The following is an 18,081-nucleotide window of genomic DNA, read 5'->3' as shown; positions in this document are numbered from 1 at the left end:
TGTCATGGTGAACATCTTTCTGCTTTTCCCTATCTTGAATTATTTCTTTTTTTTGGAGACAGAGTCTCGCTCTGTTCCCCGGGCTAGAGCACCATGGTATCAGCCTAGCTCACAGCAACCTCAAACTCCTGGGCTCAAGTGATCCTCCTGCCTCAGCCTCCCAAGTAGCTGGGACTATAGGCATGCGCCACCATGCCTATATATTTTTAGTTGTCCATCTAATTTCTTTCTATTTTTAGTAGAGACGGGGGGGTCTCACTCTTGCTCAGGCTGGTTTCGAACTCCTGAGCTCAAACGATCCAATCTGCCTGCCTCGGCCTCCCAGAGTGCTGGGATTACAGGTGTGAGCCATCGCACCCGGCCGCTCTCTTGCCTTTGAGGTTGGTTTAAACTTTATGATATTCGATAATTATCTCTGGTGAGACCTCAGCCCTGTTGGCTTTCCAGTTTCATCTTCCCTCTTTTCCCACCTCTTGCAAATGCAAATGCTCAATTCACCCTCACCTGTGGAGTCACCTGCTGCTGCCTCTATCATGAACCACAAGCAGCCTGGGGGTGGCTAAGGAAAAGGCTTCCTGGGGGTGTGGGAACATTCTGGGAAACCCCCTCCTGGAGGGGCCGAGGAGGGGTCGCAAACAGCCCTTGAAGGATGGGGAATCCCCAGGCAGTTCCCTCACCCTCAGGGAGCCAGTTGGGACCAAGACCAAGGACAGGCTGGTATTTTCTAGTGAGGCTCTGGCAGGGACTCTCCAGGCATTCTGAGCAGGGCTTGGTCCTCCCTGTGAGCTCTGGTTTAGTGTCTTGACCTTCTCCTCACATTTTCTAATCACAATTTCTAGAAGGGTGAAAAGAGTCCCCGTGTGTTTCCTCCTCAGCTGAACGTGCAGTCATTTATTGGTGGGGTGACCTTTTTGTTCCCACCCACACTAAAATAAGAGAGTGATGTTCAAAGCTTATCCCTCAAACCCAGCTACACATTCAATCTCTACCAGTTCCCAGCCCTTGCACACGACGTGCAGATAGGCGGTGGAGCCCGCTCCTCGTGGATAGGGTTCCAGCTGAAAGACAGGACTCTTCCCAAATAGTGGGAGGATCTAGGCCCACATCTGCCACCATTCCTGGGGAAATTGACCCCCAACTCCCACCCCTCATTCTATGAGGCAAGAAGAGGAATTACCAAACCACAGGTCTTTGCACAGAATAATGTAAGCATCTGATTCTGGAGAAATCTTCACTTTCGAGCTTAGAGCTGCAGCTCCAGGGCCCTAAGCACCTTTGTCGTCAACAGATGTTTGGCCACATCAGCCATGCCCTCAAGTCCTGTCACCTGTTCCTTGGCTTTCAAGACTATGATTTCATTGACCTCAAATGTGAGAAACACTGTAGGTAGATTCACTCAGCATCCATCCCAAACTGCCTCTCCCTGCCTTCCTCCAGAGAGACGGGGACAGAATTGCTCAAAAACCCAGCTTACCACGCTGCTGAGGGTAGCTATGTGACAGAATTCTGACCAATGAGATGTCAACAGAAGTACGTGGGGGCTGAGGTCGCAGGGAGAGGGGGAGACGGAGCTTAAATGTCACCCTCCCTCCACGCGGATTGACGCCCAGAGGGTCGCAGCCATCTTGCAGCCTGGAGACAACAACCGCATCCTGAGGATGCCGCGCAGAATGGAGGAGCTTGGTTCTTCCTTGCTCTAGCCTGATCTCTCCACTTCCGATCGTCTTGTTGTTTGAGAAAAATAAACCATGACTCTTTCACGCCTCTGTCTGATGGCTTGTCTGTTACTTATAGCCGAATGCAATCTTGACTGAAACTTCCAGTTAGAAAGGTTATCACCGGCAAGCCCAATTTTGAAAAACAAACAGCAAAACAACTAATAATTGCCATCGAAGCAAAGGTTTGAATTGTTTGCTTTGTGTTGTTTTAAGCCGTGGGGCCACTGTATCTGGGACAGAGTATCTGGGTGTGTACCCACATGATTGGCCCAAACTCACTCCACCCATTCTACTATATGTACCTGCTGGGCTTCAAATGTCACGGCTCCTCATTCTCAACCCCGGCTGAGAGGGAAAGGCAAAACCTAGGGGATCTATTCAAATCTCATTAATTATAATTTTATCAAACTAGTTACCCTTTGGGTTGTTGAGCTCGGTGAAGGCAGGTGCTATTATTGTCTTCACTATTTTGTCCTCAGTGACAAAGACAGTGCCTGGCACATAGCAAATGTTCAATCAAATCATGTTGCTTGATTGACAACTTGAAATCCGTAATGATTTACCAAAATCTGAGACGTGCTCATAAAGAAAGAGTCTACTAAGTAGACGTCATATGATTAGCGTGTTTGTTTATTTGTCTTTTTTCCAGTCTGACTTCCAACTGAATATGAGGTCCAAGAAATTAGGCACATGGTCTATCTTGCCACTGCTATATTCTTAGTGTCTAGAACAAATTGTACTTGGCTAACAAATACTTGTTGAATGGGTGAATCATTGCTGGTATTAGCCCTAGTACTGGGAATATCGTCTTTGCTTTTATAATTTTCTGTCACCCCATTCTCTTAACAATCAGGCATATTCTTGTGCCAGCTAAGTACCCAGAAAATATTTTAGTTATAGGGTCCTCAGTTGCAGGAAATTGCATTTTGGCCCTAGAAATCCAGTCCCCTCTGCTTGGCTCTGAACTTTATCACTTCTCTTGAGTTTTCATAAGAGCTCAAGGTCACCTTCCTTGGTTTCCCCTAAGTCTATGGTGACCAGATATTTACTGGGACTAATGTGGTTCACACTTGTTGTCTTGGTGTAATATTTATTCGTGCCTCCTTTCACTCTCAAAAGCGTTCCTGTTTGGAGCATAAATTACAAAGTCTCCTACCAAAGCCTGACCCCCAAATTCTAGCTCATTGATATTCTCTCTATACTTGTACTTGATTTCCTCTGGAGTTTCCTCAGCTCTCTATTTGACAATTTTCTTTTTTTTTTAATAAATAATATTTATTATAATGACATTAAAAATGTTCAAAACCAATTAAGAACACCCATGATCCTAGTCCCCTAACACAACTGTTTTCATTTGTACATATTGCCATCTCACCCTTTTTTTTTTTTAATTTCAGCATATTATGGGGGTACAGATGTTTAGGTTACGTACGTTGCCCTTGTCCCGCCCTCCCCCGCCAAGTCCGCGTTTCAAGTGTGTCCATCCCTCATATGGTGCTCATTGCACTCTCTGTGTATGCATATACCTGTCCGCTCCTCCCCCTCCCCCTCCCCCCTGCCCGACATCCAATAGGGGTTATTCTTATATGTGCACTTATGTGTTGATCAGTTAATACCAATTTGATGGTAGTACATGTGGTGCTTGTTTTTCCATTCTTGGGATACTTCACTTAGTAGAATGAGTTCCAACTCTATCCAGGAGTATACAAGAGGTGGTATATCACCATTGTTTCTTAAAGCTGAATAGTACTCCATGGTATACATATACCACATTTTATTAATCCACTCATGTATTGATGGACACTTGGGTTGTTTCCACATCTTTGCAATTGTGAATTGTGCTGCTATAAACATTCGGGTGCAGGTATCTTTCTTATAGAGTATCATTTGTTCTTTTGGGTAGATGCCCAGTAATGGGATTGCTGGATCGAATGGTACTTCTACTTGTATCTCTTTAAGGTATCTCCATATTGCTTTCCACAGAGGTTGCACTAGTTTGCAGTCCCACCAGCAGTGTATGAGTGTTCCTATCTCTCCACACCCACGCCAACATTTATTGTTTTGGGACTTTTTGATAAAGGCCAGTCTCACTGGAGATAAGTGATATCTCATTGTGGTTTTGATTTGCATTTCCCTGATGATTAGAGATGTTGAGCATTTTTTCATATGTTTTTTGGCCATTATTTTGTCTTCTTTTGAAAAGTTTCTGTTCATGTCCTTTTCCCACTTTTTGTTAGGGTCGTTTGATTTTTTCTTGTTGATTTTCCAGAGTTCTGAGTAGATTCTGGTTATCAGCCCTTTATCGGATTTGTAGCATGAAAAAATTTTCTCCCATTCTGTAGGTTGTCTGTTTGCTCTTGTGACAGTTTCTTTGGCTGTGCAGAAGCTTTTTAATTTGATCAGGTCCCATTTATTTATTTTGGTTGTTGCTGTGATTGCCTTTGGGGTCTTCTTCATAAATTCTTTGCCTAGGCCAATGTCTAGAAGAGTATTTACAACATCTTCCTCTAGAATTCCAATAGTTTCACTCCTTAGGTTTAAATCTGTTACCCAGTGTGAGTTGATTTTTGCATCTCACCCTTTTAAACAAACATGCAAAATCTCAGCCACAGTACATAAACAATTTGTATTTTGCTTTCTGTTATAACTTTGTCCCATCTACACAGTCATCATAATTATTATTTTTAATGGCTACATCATCAAATTGATGATCCACTGTTTACTTAAAATGGTGTTCTAATGTTGGACGCTTTGGCTGCTAGCAAAACACTGCTATTATAAATAATGCTAGAATTAACATCTTGTTCAATGATTTCCTAGGATAAATTTCTAGGAGAGAGATTAATGGAGCAAAGGACACAATCAACCTTCCAGTTTCTGGTAAGCATTGCTGTAAAAAGGTTGTATAAAGCGTATAATGTCACCAGTAGTGAATGTACCTATCAATTTTACTACAACCTCACTGGCATTTAGGTATTATAATTTTAAATCACTTCTTTTTTTGCCAACTAGATTTACAAAGGTTTCTTAATTTCATTTTAATGTTACAAGTTGTTAATTATTAAGAAGGGAGAAAACTTTCTGTGTGTCTGTCTCAGTGTAACATTCCCAACGGGGAATGATTTCATCCTCCGGGGGATGTTTGGCAAGTTCTGGAAGTATTTTTGGTTGTCATAACTGGGGGGAGGGTGTTCTGCTGGCAACTGGCATCTAGTGGGTAGATTTTACATTTTACAATGAATGCACAGGACAACGCCCCACAACAAAGAATTATCGGACTCAAAATGTCAATAGTGCTGAGGCTGAGAAACCCTGCCTGAGTGTGTATCGTTTTCATAATCAGAATAGGAAATTAGGGTATTTTCATTTTGGTAGGAAAAATATTATGTAAGCTTTCTGTTCATAGTCTCTGCCCACTTATCTATTGAATCTTGATGTTTTTCTTTAAAAAGATGTGTTTTCTGTGGGATGAATATTAAACCTTCATTTATTTCATTTGATGCAAATATTTTCCTCAATATGTCATTGTCCCTTTTCATTTTGGATTACAATTTTAAATTCTCTTTTAAATAAAGGAACATTTAAACTTTGGCTCCTGTCAACCTTGGACTCACTCTTTATGGTCTTTTGCTGTAGGCTTGTGTTGTTCAAGGGTTCTGGTTAGTGGCTTGGCTTATCCTTTGCAAAGGGCCATATTGAACACCACCACCTGTGTAGCAAAACTCTGTTCGGCAAAGTGGCACAAAACAAAAGCAGACTGGTGGGCATGCAAGAAGTTTGTGTTCTTGGGTGTCTTTGAGAGAGAGACATGTGTCTTCATCGGTAACACAGCAGGTTGGCCTAGAAGATCTCTTAGTTCCCTTTTAATTCTGTGATTCTATAAACAAGGTGGTATGACCATAATTATTGCTATTCCCCCCACAAGCCACCATAGGGACCCACGGTGGAACCTTCTACAGATATCCCACAATTTTGCCTTGTGCACCCATCTTGCCCTCCCAGGAAGCAGGGGGACCAGACTGAGTTCGACAGAGGAGACTAAGAACACCTCTGAGCAGCTTGGACAGGGGCTCTTTGACAAGACTCTCCCATTCTTCTCAAGAGAAGGAAGTTTGGGTGCAGCCAAGCCTGGCTCCATGAAGATGTCTGATGATCGGACGGCTGTCAATTTGTGACCTGGGACCTATAATCCTATCTAGACAGGCATTATTGACAGTGTCAAGCCCAGTGTGGTGTTGGCCTCCTTTCCAATATGCCTCCTAAATGTAATCACACTGACCCATCCTCATCAGTAAGACAAGCAGCGAGGGGTGGTGGATTGCTTTGACATGTTTTTCCTCCCCAAATGAAAATAGCCTAATTTTGTGTTCTGATTTTTAAAAAGGCACACATTCATCACTATACAAAAATACAGAAAAATACTAGGAGTAAGGTAAACTACCCAAACTGAACCACTCAGAAACAACCACTATTAGTATTTTGGAGAATATCCTTCCAGACATCTTTTTATGCATGCAACCATGCTCAAAACCCACACATTTTACATTAACGGAATTACACTCTGCACACTCTTTGTAATTTTCCTTTTTCATTCAATGCTATATCATTGACATCTTTCTATGTCAATAAATACAGATCTATCTACACAGTCGTTTTAAATGCCCCCATAAAATTGTATTATATGAATGTATCATAATATGCTTAATCCCTGTTGTTAGCCACCTGTCCAATCTTATAGCATTGACAAGGTGTTTACTATTCGCAAATAATGATGAATTGTAAATTATTTTTTCATCAAACTCTTGTAAGTAGAATTGTTGTATCAAAGGTTATTCCCATGTAAGATGTTAATATTTATTTGCCAACTAGATTTATATATAGTCATCTCAAAAAAGGTTTCAATTGAAATATCATATAAAGATGTCTTTACTTTCTTGACCAAGCCTAATAATGGATCAGGAAAAGGTGAATTTTGGAGGATGTTGCTTAAGAAACAAAAAAATAAATTCAAGAGGAGATTCAAGGAAGATATAGGTTAGGGAAGATGAATACATTTTCATGAGGGTTTGAAGAGAGATGTAAAGTCAGACACAGTTACAAGCTACATAACCTTGGACAAGGTACTCTACCTTACATAATAAGGTTTGTTGTTTTTTTTTTTTTTTTGAGACAGGGTCTCACTCTGTTGCCCAGAGTAGAGTGCCATGGCATCAGCCTAGCTCACAGCAACCTCAAACTCCTGGGCTCAAGCGATCCTCCTGCCTCAGCCTCCCGAGTAGCTGGGACTACAGGCATGCGCCACCATGCCCGGCTAATTTTTTCTATATAGATTTTTAGTTGTCCGAATAATTTCTTTCTATTTTTAGTAGAGACGGGGTCTCACTCTTGCTCAGGCTGGTCTCGAACTCCTGACCTTGAGCAATCCACCCACCTCGGCCTCCCAGAGTGCTAAGATTACAGGCGTGAGCCACCACACCCGGCCCATAATAAGATTTTTATGCAGATTAAACGGAATACCGAGGATAGAACACTTGACACAAAATGGCTAATACATTGTCATGTGTTCATGTTTTTAAAAAGAAGTTCATAGCAACAGAGGCACAAGAAATGTGTCTCTTTTCTATAGATGGTTCACTGATTTTTACATCGAACTTTTTAAGGGCGTATATAGCCACAACATTTTTTCTGTGTGTTTTATTGACCTGTGACTTCTCTATGCCAAAAAACATTATGGTATGATCTCCCAAAGAGAGCAAAAGAACTCCAGGAGTGAAATAGGATCAAAAGCAGCCTTCTCTCCCAGGCCTCCCCAGAAGGCCAAGAACAATAGAGCTATTCTAAGGAGGCCTGGGAGGCTAACATCTTTGACAAGGCTCTTGTCCTCTTCTACTCAATTTTCCTTCAATTTTAAATACCTTATTTCTCACAGCATTAGCTCAAAGCTTCATTTAATGCATAATTTAAACTCACGATTTTTCTGTCAAATATAACATTAAACGCATACCCTGGAACCTGTAAACCTCTCTCTTTTCCTAAACTGGTACAAGACTCCTTCAAGAGCCAGCCCCAGGCAAGCACCTGGCACACTCCCATCTGCGGGAGTACCTGAATCTCCAGCTTCCAGGTTTGGCCCTGTGACCCTAACCTGTGTCCAGTTCCATCCTGGAGGCCAGATCTGACTTGTCAACAGCACAGCTCTGAGCTAACATTGCCGTCTACTCCCGTGTATCCTCTGCTTTTAGCCTTTCCAGGAACAAAGCTTCTTAATTGGTTTCAATCCTCTTTTCCACTGACCCTGACATTGACTCAGAACCCTTCCTGCTGTAAGGCACCGGAGAGCCACTACAGTCAACCAGGATGGCTACACAAAGGAAACTGATTTGCCGTCCCTTATAGTGGCACACCTATAGGCACACCTTAGGATCACCCAAATCCCAACAGAGAGTTGGTTCTTCCAGAGGACTGAGATATTTATGCAGGTTGTTCAAGGGATAAAATATCACAGTGGAAAACTACTCAATGTTTGATATCAAATTAGAAAAGAAATCATCCTAATGCATATGTAGTAATGATCAATGTTGAGAATTTTGATATCTATAATATAGAAATTAAAGCATGTGATTAAAAAAACCCCAAACTATATAAGAAAGGTAAAAAATGCAAAGTATCTCTCCAATGCTTTAGATCTTTAGTCCCACTTTTCAGAAATAGATATCACTAAGAATTTTTTTTTGGTAATATATTTGAAAATTTTTACATTCACACTTATATATATGTATCTCTTTCTTTTTATTAAAAGCACAGATGGTGCAAACTAGGTACCACATTCCTACCTTTTTGACTTAAGAGTACAGAAACGTGATAATCTTTCCAGATTAGCACATTCGGACATAACTCATTATTTTAACAGCTGAATGAACAAACTATAATTTATTCGATCACTCTCTTATTAACGGATATTTAGCTTGTTTTCAGTCTTTCCTGTAAGAAACCATGCAGTAATGATTATCTTTACACGTACAGAATTGTATAATCTGTGGATATATTTGTGAATAGACTCCTAGATGTCAAATTGCTGAATCACAAGGGTATGTGCACTTATACGTTGGATGGACATGATCAAATTGCCCTCCAATGGGGTTGTACTGACTATCCTCCTACTAGCCACATGTGATGGTACCTGCTTCTCTGTCGCCTTGGCAGCATTGTGTATTAGCAACATTTCTCATCTTTCCCAATCTCACAGTTACTTTAGTTGGCATTTTCCTAACTAAGTGAGATCTCACATCTTTTCACATATTTATTTGCCATTTACTTATCTGTTTCTGTAAATTGCCTATTCATAATCATTGTTAATTTTTCTTTCGGGTTGTTAATCATTTCCTATTCATAAGAGCTCTCATCTATTAAGTAAACATGCCTTTTTTTGACATATGTGTTACAGATATTTTTCCCTAGTTTGTTACTCTCCTTTGATTGTGCAGATAGTATTTTGATCTATACAGGAATTTATTTTCACTTTTTATGTATAAAAGTAATGTATATCAATCTTTTCCTTTATGGTTTCAGGGTTTTGTATTTATTTGGAAAATAATTCTTCATTCCAAGATAAATTTTTGAATGCTCATGTGTTTTTTTCAAATTTCTTTAGTTTCCGTTTTAAAAAAATTTTACATTTATTCTTTGTATGTGTGTTGTATAAGAAATGAAGGAACCAGCTTTTCTTTTCTTTTTTTTTTCCCCCCAAGTGACTAGCCTGTTGTCTCAACTCCATTTATTGAATAATTCAGCTTTTTCTCACTGATTTGAAATATCATCCTGGTCCTTTTGTATTTGTACTTATGTCTTAGGAATTGACAGACGGGGTCTTAAAATTTGAATTTGTTCATGGATCTGTTTCTATATTCTGTCCTGCTCAATGTTGTGTCTTTTCCATGTTGTTTTGATTTCTATGTTTGTAGTTTACTTTAATATCTTGGTCAGCTAATCTTCTTTCATTACCTTTCTTCTTTAGAATTTTCCCGGCAATTTGCACATGGTTCTTTTTCACTGGACACTTAGAGTAGCTAATCTAGTTCACTTCCAAATCCCAGAAAACTCTATTTGCGTTTTTATTAGGATCACATTAAATTTATAGATCAATTTAAGGAAAATTGCTATCTTTACATAAGGCATACCTTTCTAACTATTTGAATCTTTTTAAAAGACATTTAGGATAATTTTAAAGCTTTTTTCTAAATAAAATCTTTCATGCTTCATACTTTTTGTTAAATTTATTCCTTCCTTCCATTTGTTGTTGTTGTTGATATTATAAGTGAAATCTCTCTTTCCACTAAATTTTCAAATTGGTTATTGTTTACATATGGGTAAGTTATTACTTTTTGTATTATTTTTGGAAGTTGCATTTTCTCTCTTATTATTTCTAATAGTTTTTCAGCTGATTATCTTGGACCCACTTATTAGCTACTGATATCTTTTAGATACTAACTGGTAAAGTTATGTCTTTCTCTCTCTTTTTTTTTTTTTTTTTTTTGAGACAGTCTTGCTCTGTTTTCCTCGGAAGAATGCAGCGGCATCATCAGAGCTCACTGCAACCTCAAATTCCTGGGCTCAAGCAATCCTCCTGTCTCAGCCTCCTGAGTAGTTGGAACTACACCTGGCTAATTTTTCTATTTTTAGTAGAGACGGGGTCTCGTTTTTGCTCAGACTGGTCTTGAACTCTTGACCTTAGGTGATGCTCCTGCCTGGGCCTCCCAGAGTGCTAGGATTATAGGCATGAGCCACTGTGTCCAGCTGCCTTTCTCATTTTTAATCAGTGCCTGTGCTATACCTAATGGACCCTATAGTTGTCTGTAGGAGAAAAGGAACTAAGTGCGATAGGTGCTTGTGTGAGATGCTCAACCAAAGGAGAATTAAAACAAAATGTGGATTCTGTTTATTGATGTCACAATTATGAAAAGAATCATCAGATCCATTTTATGTCAGGGGTAGTCAATGCTGGGGGGTATGAGAACACAGTCATGAAAAGAGGTTCTTTCCCTACTTTATTTTAAAAGCAATCAATGCATAGTGTCCTGATGTAAGCCATTTATAGGACAGATACTGAAAATGTTCAATATAGTGATCATCCCACACTCTCGCTGGAGAACCAAGATAATTGTTTTGGTATTTTAAGGTAGATAATACTGACCAAAGTTGAAACCAAGAAATGGTTAAAATATTACCCCAGTATGTATGAGGCTGGAACCCTAACCTGACTGTGGTCCTAATTTGATACTGTACTTTCAGTATCTGCCTCCTAAACCTTGGTCTGTAAGGTATCGGTAGATGAGTCCTGTGACGATGTCTGGGCCAGAGAATGGTTCCAGAACCTCTGCATCTGGAGCCAAGCACAGAGAGGAGGCCAGGACAACCCAAGTACTGAGCCGAAAGACACTGGGGTAAACCAGCTGAGTTTCTACCTGAATCACAGAGAGAATTAAGAGGCTAATGGACAGAGAAGATGGGTGGTTATCATCTGAGAGAAAAATGAAGATTTCAAACCACAGCCAAACCCTCTGTTTGATGGTGGCAGATTGACACGTTGCTACCAAAAGCTTCTATCTGAAGCCAAGAACCAGAAGTTGCATTGACAGCAGTCCACAGGCTTGCCCTGTCCACACTGAGGGGACTGCTCACTGGGCAAGAAGGAAAGGCGAATGCTGTGGTTCTCGAAAGAAAGGAGGTGGGAGGAGTTGGGGAAGATAGGAGTGTTCTAGAGATGGAGGCTGGGTGTGGGTGTGGACATGTTGACTACACGACTAGGGGCTCCATGGACCCCCAAGCTCCAGAGATGATCCCATTGTAGTCATGACTAGTGTCAATAGATGGGCTAAATCTTTTGGTTCTAAGTTTCATCTTACAGAGAGAGACCATGGAGTCAGAGTTGAAAACCTTGCTGCAGCAAGGGGACATATATGTCACCTTTATCGATACATCCTCAAGGGGTTGGACAAGACCAGTAGGTGGAATTTACAGGGAGACAGGGGTGCAGGCTTAAGATGAGGAAGAGTCCTCTGTTTTTATGTTCGGAGGGAGGGAGCTCCCCATCACTAGAGTGACTAGGCGTACATTGGGCGTCATTTGCTGGGGCCCTTGTAGAGGAGTCCAGGCATCAAATGTGTGTCTGAACCTTTTAGCCTTGATGAAATCTTTCAACCTCAAGATTCTGTGATTAAATACATGTGTGTGTATGTGTTCATGTGTACAATCTTTGTGGTTATTTATCTTGCTTATAATAACTATTACTCTTATTATACTTAATTTTTTGGAGTATGCAATAAATCCATTTATTGTATGCCAGACACTGTGTTAAGCTCTTTACACGCACTGTCTCCATGAGGTATTTACTGTCTATTTCCATTTTCTAGATAAGGCCTAAGGGAGGCGAAGAACATTTCTGAGGTCAGTCGCATAGATAGTAAGTGGCAGAGCTGGAAATCAAACCCTGCCCTGACTGCTGAGTTCCGAGCTTACTTAAACTTTCTGCTTTAAAAAAAACCAATATTACGAACTTACAATAAAGCTTATAGCAGTTTGCCAGTCTCAGGACATTGTCTACTTGTACAAAAGGAAGATTTTTTTTCCTTTTTAATTTTTATTCATTTATTTATTTTCTTGCTCTAAAGAATATTGAATCAGAATCAGATTTTGATAGAGACAAAACAAAGAATCATAGATGGTCAAGTTTAAAACAGTAAACCAGAGTGTTGTGAGACCCTAAGCAATGAAATCACAGAACATGCCAGCTGCGGGGCCACTCACAACTTGACATTAGACTGTCTATCACAGTTGGCGCAGACTTGCTGCTCATGTATTCTTTTTTTCATTTTAAAATTATTTATGGACTTAAAACCATGGTAGTTTGCAAAGGAGGATATGCTACATACTTTTCAAATAAAACACAAGCATCCAATCAGAGAGGGTGCAGCCTGCTTTCTGTTTCCTCAGAAAACTAAAAGAAGCACATTCCCACTCCCGCTAAAACTACATCTTTCTTATTCTTGATAAGGTTAAAACAGCTACACTAATTGGCTGGTTGCCATGCTAATTGTCCGAATAAGTACAAGCTTATTCATTTTGGGTGCCAATTGCACTTTTTCCATTGAAGGGAATTACTAGGATATTAGAGGTTTGGGAATACTTAAATTTTTTGAGTGTACAATAAATCCAAACATTTATCATATGCCAGGCACTGTGTTGAGCTCTTTACACACACTGTCTCTAGGAGGTATTTACTGTCAGGTGGTTCCAGGAGGAAGGACAGGATTACCTCAAGGCCACATGTGGCCCCCTGGATCCCCAAGTGCAGCCTCTCAACTGAATCCAAACTTCACAGAACAGTCCCTTTATTAAAAAGATTTGTTCTTTAAAATTTGGATTCAGTCAAAAGGCCGCACTCAAGGATCCAGAAGGCCACATGTGGCCCCAAAGCTGCACGTTCCCCACCTTTGGTTGCTAGAAGAAGGGATGAGGGGATGGAAGAGGAAGGAACCAGTGAAGTAAGAGTTCATTGAACAAGAAGCAAATTAGGGGCAGAGTGAGGAGAGGTGTGATGGTAAGGTAAGAGACAAGGAGGAAGCATTGCTTGATGAAGCTCACAGCCAGGACCCAGAAACACTGACTATGGCCCTGGGCCACCAGCAGAACTGCAGTTCAGCACTGCCCAAGGCCCCTGGTCTGCTCAAGCCAGGGGTCAAGGTTTTCTCTATAAAAATTTGGGACTAGAGGCAACTCAGCCAGGATGACGACCATCCCACATCAGTGCACTTGAAATTGCATCTTTCACAGACCTCTTGGGGGATATCATTAGAGACAAAAATTTCAAAATAAAACTTTAATGAGGCCAGGCACAGTGGCTCACACCTGTAATCCTAGCACTCTGGGAGGCGAAGGCAGGAGGATTTCTTGAGGTCAGGAGTTCGAGACCAGCCTGAGCAAGAGCGAGAGCGAGGCCCCGTCTCTACTAAAATGGAAAAATTAGCCGGCTGTGGTGGCGTGCACCTACAGTCCCACTACTTGGGAGGCTGAGGCAGAAGAATCACTTGAGCCTAAGAATTTGAGGTTGCAGTGAGCTATGATGATGGGTGACAGAGGGAGACCTTGTCTCAAAATAAATAAATAAATAAAATCTTTAATGATGCTCAGAAAAGGGGAGTAAGACGTAGCACCCTGAGGACCTCCTTGTCCCCACTGCAGGGAGATTTGGATGGCTGCCCGGCTGTCTGCCCGAGGGATGAGACTATGTGTGACCCTCGCACTGCAAGATCATGGGCTCGCCTGAAGCACTTAAGGCCTTCTAAAGTCCTCCAAAGACAGTCCTGCCTTCTGCTCTCAATGGCCTATAAAGGATAGAGCTCTCTCCAGCTGCCGTATCCCTGGGCAGGTGGCTCTGCCTTCCGCTCAGCCTCTGGGCTTCCTTCCCACACTCAACCCATCCAGCCCTTGAGCCTTGCTGGGGTAGAAAGGCTTATTTCTCTGTTCAGCCTTCTGGCCCATTCCCTGCTGCAGAACCGTCTTGATGCACTCAGAGGAGAGCCTCCTCACCCCACCTCGCCCCACAGCCCTCACCCTCCGCTCCCCACCCACCACATCCCCACGCAGCCAGAATCAAAGCCATGGTCCGGGGTCCCCAGGTGGTGGGGAACAAAGCCTAAGGCTCAAGAGGTTGAAGAAAGGCCTGAACACTCACCAAGTGCAGGGTGTCGGCTTTCTGTGTCTGCCTCTGTCGGCTCTTCTGGGCTGCAATGCGATTTTTCTCTCTTCTCTGAACTTTTCTCACATCATCGGATGAGTCCTGGGAAGCAGAGATGGTGAGGGTTACGCAAGTCTGCTCCTCTGTTCTGAATTTCAGCAGGCTCCCGTGGTGTGCGGTGTCCATCTACCCATCCTTCCCTGGCTTCATCCCTATTTGCCAAAAGCCTGCACCCGAAGGGGAGCTGTCCCCCATGCCCTGTTATACATCCTCAGGTCTCTAGGACTTTTTTTGGCCAAAAGCTACAGGAAAAAGGCAAGAGATCTTGAAGCCTCAATAGGGCTGCATTCAGCACAAATGGTTAAGGCGATGAAGTGTGTTTTATCGCCTCTCTTCCTCAGGGCTGCTCCACCCTTACCCTGTCATTTTTTGGCCTAGAATCTTCTTGCTGTTCCTTTAGCTGTTTTCTTTTTCTCAAAGCCTTGTTGAGCACCTGCTATGTGCCAACCTCTGTGCAACTGCTCTTTCAGAGGCGCTCTTGCTGAATTCCCTAAGCTGTGATGTCAGTATCATTATTTCCATTTTATATATGAGGAAACTGAGGCCCTAAGGGCTTGTGCAGAGGCTCACAGTCACCGGGGAGTGTTATATCACCTGTCCCGAGTGTGATGCCTTTCCAAGAACCCCTGCCACCCCGACTAGCCGCATCGCTGCTTTGTACCCCATGTGGTCTGCTGCTGCATCCTGAGCTCGGGGCCCTTCCCAGATCTGCCTCCTCTTCCCCCTCGCTCACTTCCTTGTGCTCAGCCACCTTTGGCGGCCCCAACGAGCACACCACCTAATAAAAACCAGACGCCAAGAAGAACAATGTTAATGGCGGAGGTGGCCTGGATGTGGCAGGCAGTGGATGGGTGCTTGGGAGGATGGGGGCCCTTTGGGTGTTCTCTAATTACACCCCAGGGATGGGCATGTCCTCTGCTCGGGCAGAGGTTAGCTCCAGCTCTCCCCCAGAGGCTGCCGGAGAAGTGTAGGCATTTGCGTGAAACACTTCGGCAACTCTTGCCCTGTTCCCTTTCACGTCCCCCACGGGCTAGAGGGGACAGATCCTAGGGCAAGGCTCTGGACTCATCAAGCACGTGTCTCACCGACGTGTCCCATACTTCCAGGACATTGCAGAAGGAAAGCATTGGGTTAGATAGGGAGGAAGTGCTCTTCCTCTAAGGGGGATGGGGCACCAGGTTACCATGGAAGCCATGAGTAATTTCCTTCCTAAGAAGAGCACAAACTTCCAGGCAGTCAGAGCCACTCTGATACCATCTTGGGCAGAGGACTAGATTGTTTGCCCTCTAGAGGTCTCCACTCGGGCTCTTCCAACCGCTGCTCTGTTGTTAGCTGCTTATGGGAGATGCTACAGCAGATGCTTATATGCTTTTATTTTGGCTGCAGCATTTTGAAAGCCCTGCTAGATATGTGTGCTAAGGAAAGAATGCAGATTTTAAGCCACAAAGGTGGAGAAGATTTCAGTCCACTGATTACATTGGCTGAGAAAGAATGGGACTCCCTACAGCAAGGAATATCAAGAGTGTGGTGAAGAGAAAGCCCTAGAAGCAGAGGTGGTCAGGTGCTCCATTTTTTTGAAAACCCTGAAGCTAAAAACTTTTGACTTGGAAGTCAAAATCTAGATTTCCAATGCCTCCAGAATTCCTACCTCAATCTCCCTGGTTTCCCCAGAGCTGAGATAAACTGCTAGCAAATGTCTCTAACACATTTCCACAGCCACCTGCTCATTTATTTCCTTCCTCCTGTCCAGACGCCACAGGGGAAAGAGGTATCGGCCACGGCTCTAGCATCCTTCCTCACTGGCTGTGCTAGCAACAGAGGCAGCGCCCCAGCAGACAGATCCTTCTGTGCTAGCCGGGGTGTTCCTCTTCCCTTCCTCCTTCTAACTTGCACTTGTTAACTGGCCTTTTTTTATTTTTATTTTTTTAATTTTTCCCTGACCCCTTTTCTCTCCTGCCCTGCTGGCTGTCTCCTGGGAAACTACATATCGAGGATTTGGGTTGTGTCTGCCGGCAGCCCACTTGAAAACTCCTCCTCTCACGTTTCTACTGCCTTGGAGAACAGGAGACCCTTTCCTCTGGGTTCTTTGATGTTCATCCTCCTCTTTGCTTCCTAGAAAGCTTCAAGGGCTGGGAACCCTGGTGAGGCAGAGGCGATGGGCACCATCGCGGGTGGACAGGAAAAGGGCTTTGGCAGAATGGGTGGGAGGATGAGGGTCTCCACGAATGTGCACAGCTTCATTGCAAATGCCATGTCTTAAGTCTAGTAGCGCGCTCACGCCACAAGCCACTTCCTCGCTCCTCAGCTCTCTGGGCAGGACAAGGAAGCCTGCCACTCTTCCTGTCCCCCAGAAGAATCGGAAGGTATGAGAGAGAGAAAGGAGGACTCTACCTGTTTGCCAGGAGGGGGAGAGCGGCTGAAGCTGGAGTCGCTGCTGTCGGAGCTGTGAGGCATGGCTGAAATCTTCCGGGCTCTCACACACAGCCCCAGGCTCCTCTGGGCTCTCTTGTCACCAGCTGGCCTTCCTTCCTGACTGTTCCTGGGCCCCCAGCCCCCCACCCTCCACAGCTGCCTCCTCTGCCTGCCCTGCAGCCACCTCCGACCCCTGCGTCCTCCTTGCTCTGGGGTGCAGGGGGACTGCTCCCCACAGGGACATGTCGCTCTCTTCGGGGCTTGCGCGCACTCTCTCTCTTGTGGTTTCTGGTAACTCACGCTGGAAGTCACATGGGCGGAAACTTCAAGTTAGAAGTTAGTTTGAGAGAAAATACATATCTGGGAAAAGACCTACAGAATTATGTGAAAGAAAAAAAAATACACAAAACCCCAGATACCTTCCGACAGTTTGAACGGCAGAGCAGCTCCCTTCAATTGATGAAGATAAAAGAGAAAAACAGCTCAGGCAGGGAAAAACCCCAGCCAGAATTAGCAAGTCTGTCTTCTGTCGACATGGGCCGAGAGGAGAGGACCACTGGGAAGAAGTTTCCATTGTCACAAGACTTCATGTTTAAATCAAAATAAAGCGGTGAGACTGGGATTTCTTTCTGGTTTTCCGCTGAAAGCAGCTGCCCATCCTTTTCTCTTGTGCCGGGCTTTCCTCATTCTGGGTCACAGTCCAGCCAGCCTCAGGGAGCCCTGGGAACACAGTGACCCAGGACATGCTCCTCCCCGACTGCGGACAGGAGAGGCGAGAGGCCGTGGTCGGGCTGAAAGCCACAGGGGTGGCCCTGGAATCGCTGCTCTGAAAGCTCATTCATCACCGGTGCCTCTTGGCAGAGTGTTTCACTCTCTTTAGAGAAAAGATGCCCTCTATGTTGAGGGTCTTTCAGGAGCTCAAGGTGGGCCCCGGATCTTTCTGATTCAAGGTCACCAGGTCACAGCCCAGAATAGAGGAACAGTAAATAATAGTAAAACAACCACTGCACTTAGAGTCAGCCCGACCACAATTTGAATTCTGGCTCCACCACTTTGTCTGTGGCCTTGGGCACCTCATTAGAGCTCTGGGACCCTCATTATTTTTATCTGTAAATGGAGGATGATAAAAGCTGCCCTGCCTACCTCTTAGAGCTGTTG

The 18,081-nt window shown here is 43.5% G+C and overlaps 1 protein-coding gene across 1 annotated transcript in view; it reads right to left on the bottom strand.

Annotated features, from left to right (window-relative positions):
* The window catches only part of BATF (basic leucine zipper transcription factor, ATF-like), a 21,951-nt gene extending 4,736 nt beyond the window's left edge, over window positions 1–17,215 (bottom strand). The window contains exons 1-2 of the mRNA XM_012656121.1: window positions 16,903–17,215; window positions 14,449–14,553 (exon numbers count right to left, since the gene is read on the bottom strand). Coding sequence (XP_012511575.1) covers window positions 14,449–14,553; window positions 16,903–16,965 — 168 coding nt within the window. The 5' untranslated portion in view covers window positions 16,966–17,215. The remainder of the gene's footprint in view (window positions 1–14,448; window positions 14,554–16,902) is intronic.
* Between the last annotated feature and the right edge of the window lie 866 nt (window positions 17,216–18,081).

This window comes from Propithecus coquereli, unplaced genomic scaffold (genome assembly GCF_000956105.1).
Source record: "Propithecus coquereli isolate 6110/MARCELLA unplaced genomic scaffold, Pcoq_1.0 Scaffold5, whole genome shotgun sequence".
NCBI lineage: Eukaryota > Metazoa > Chordata > Mammalia > Primates > Indriidae > Propithecus > Propithecus coquereli.
This window is presented reverse-complemented; position numbering and strand designations above follow the sequence as displayed.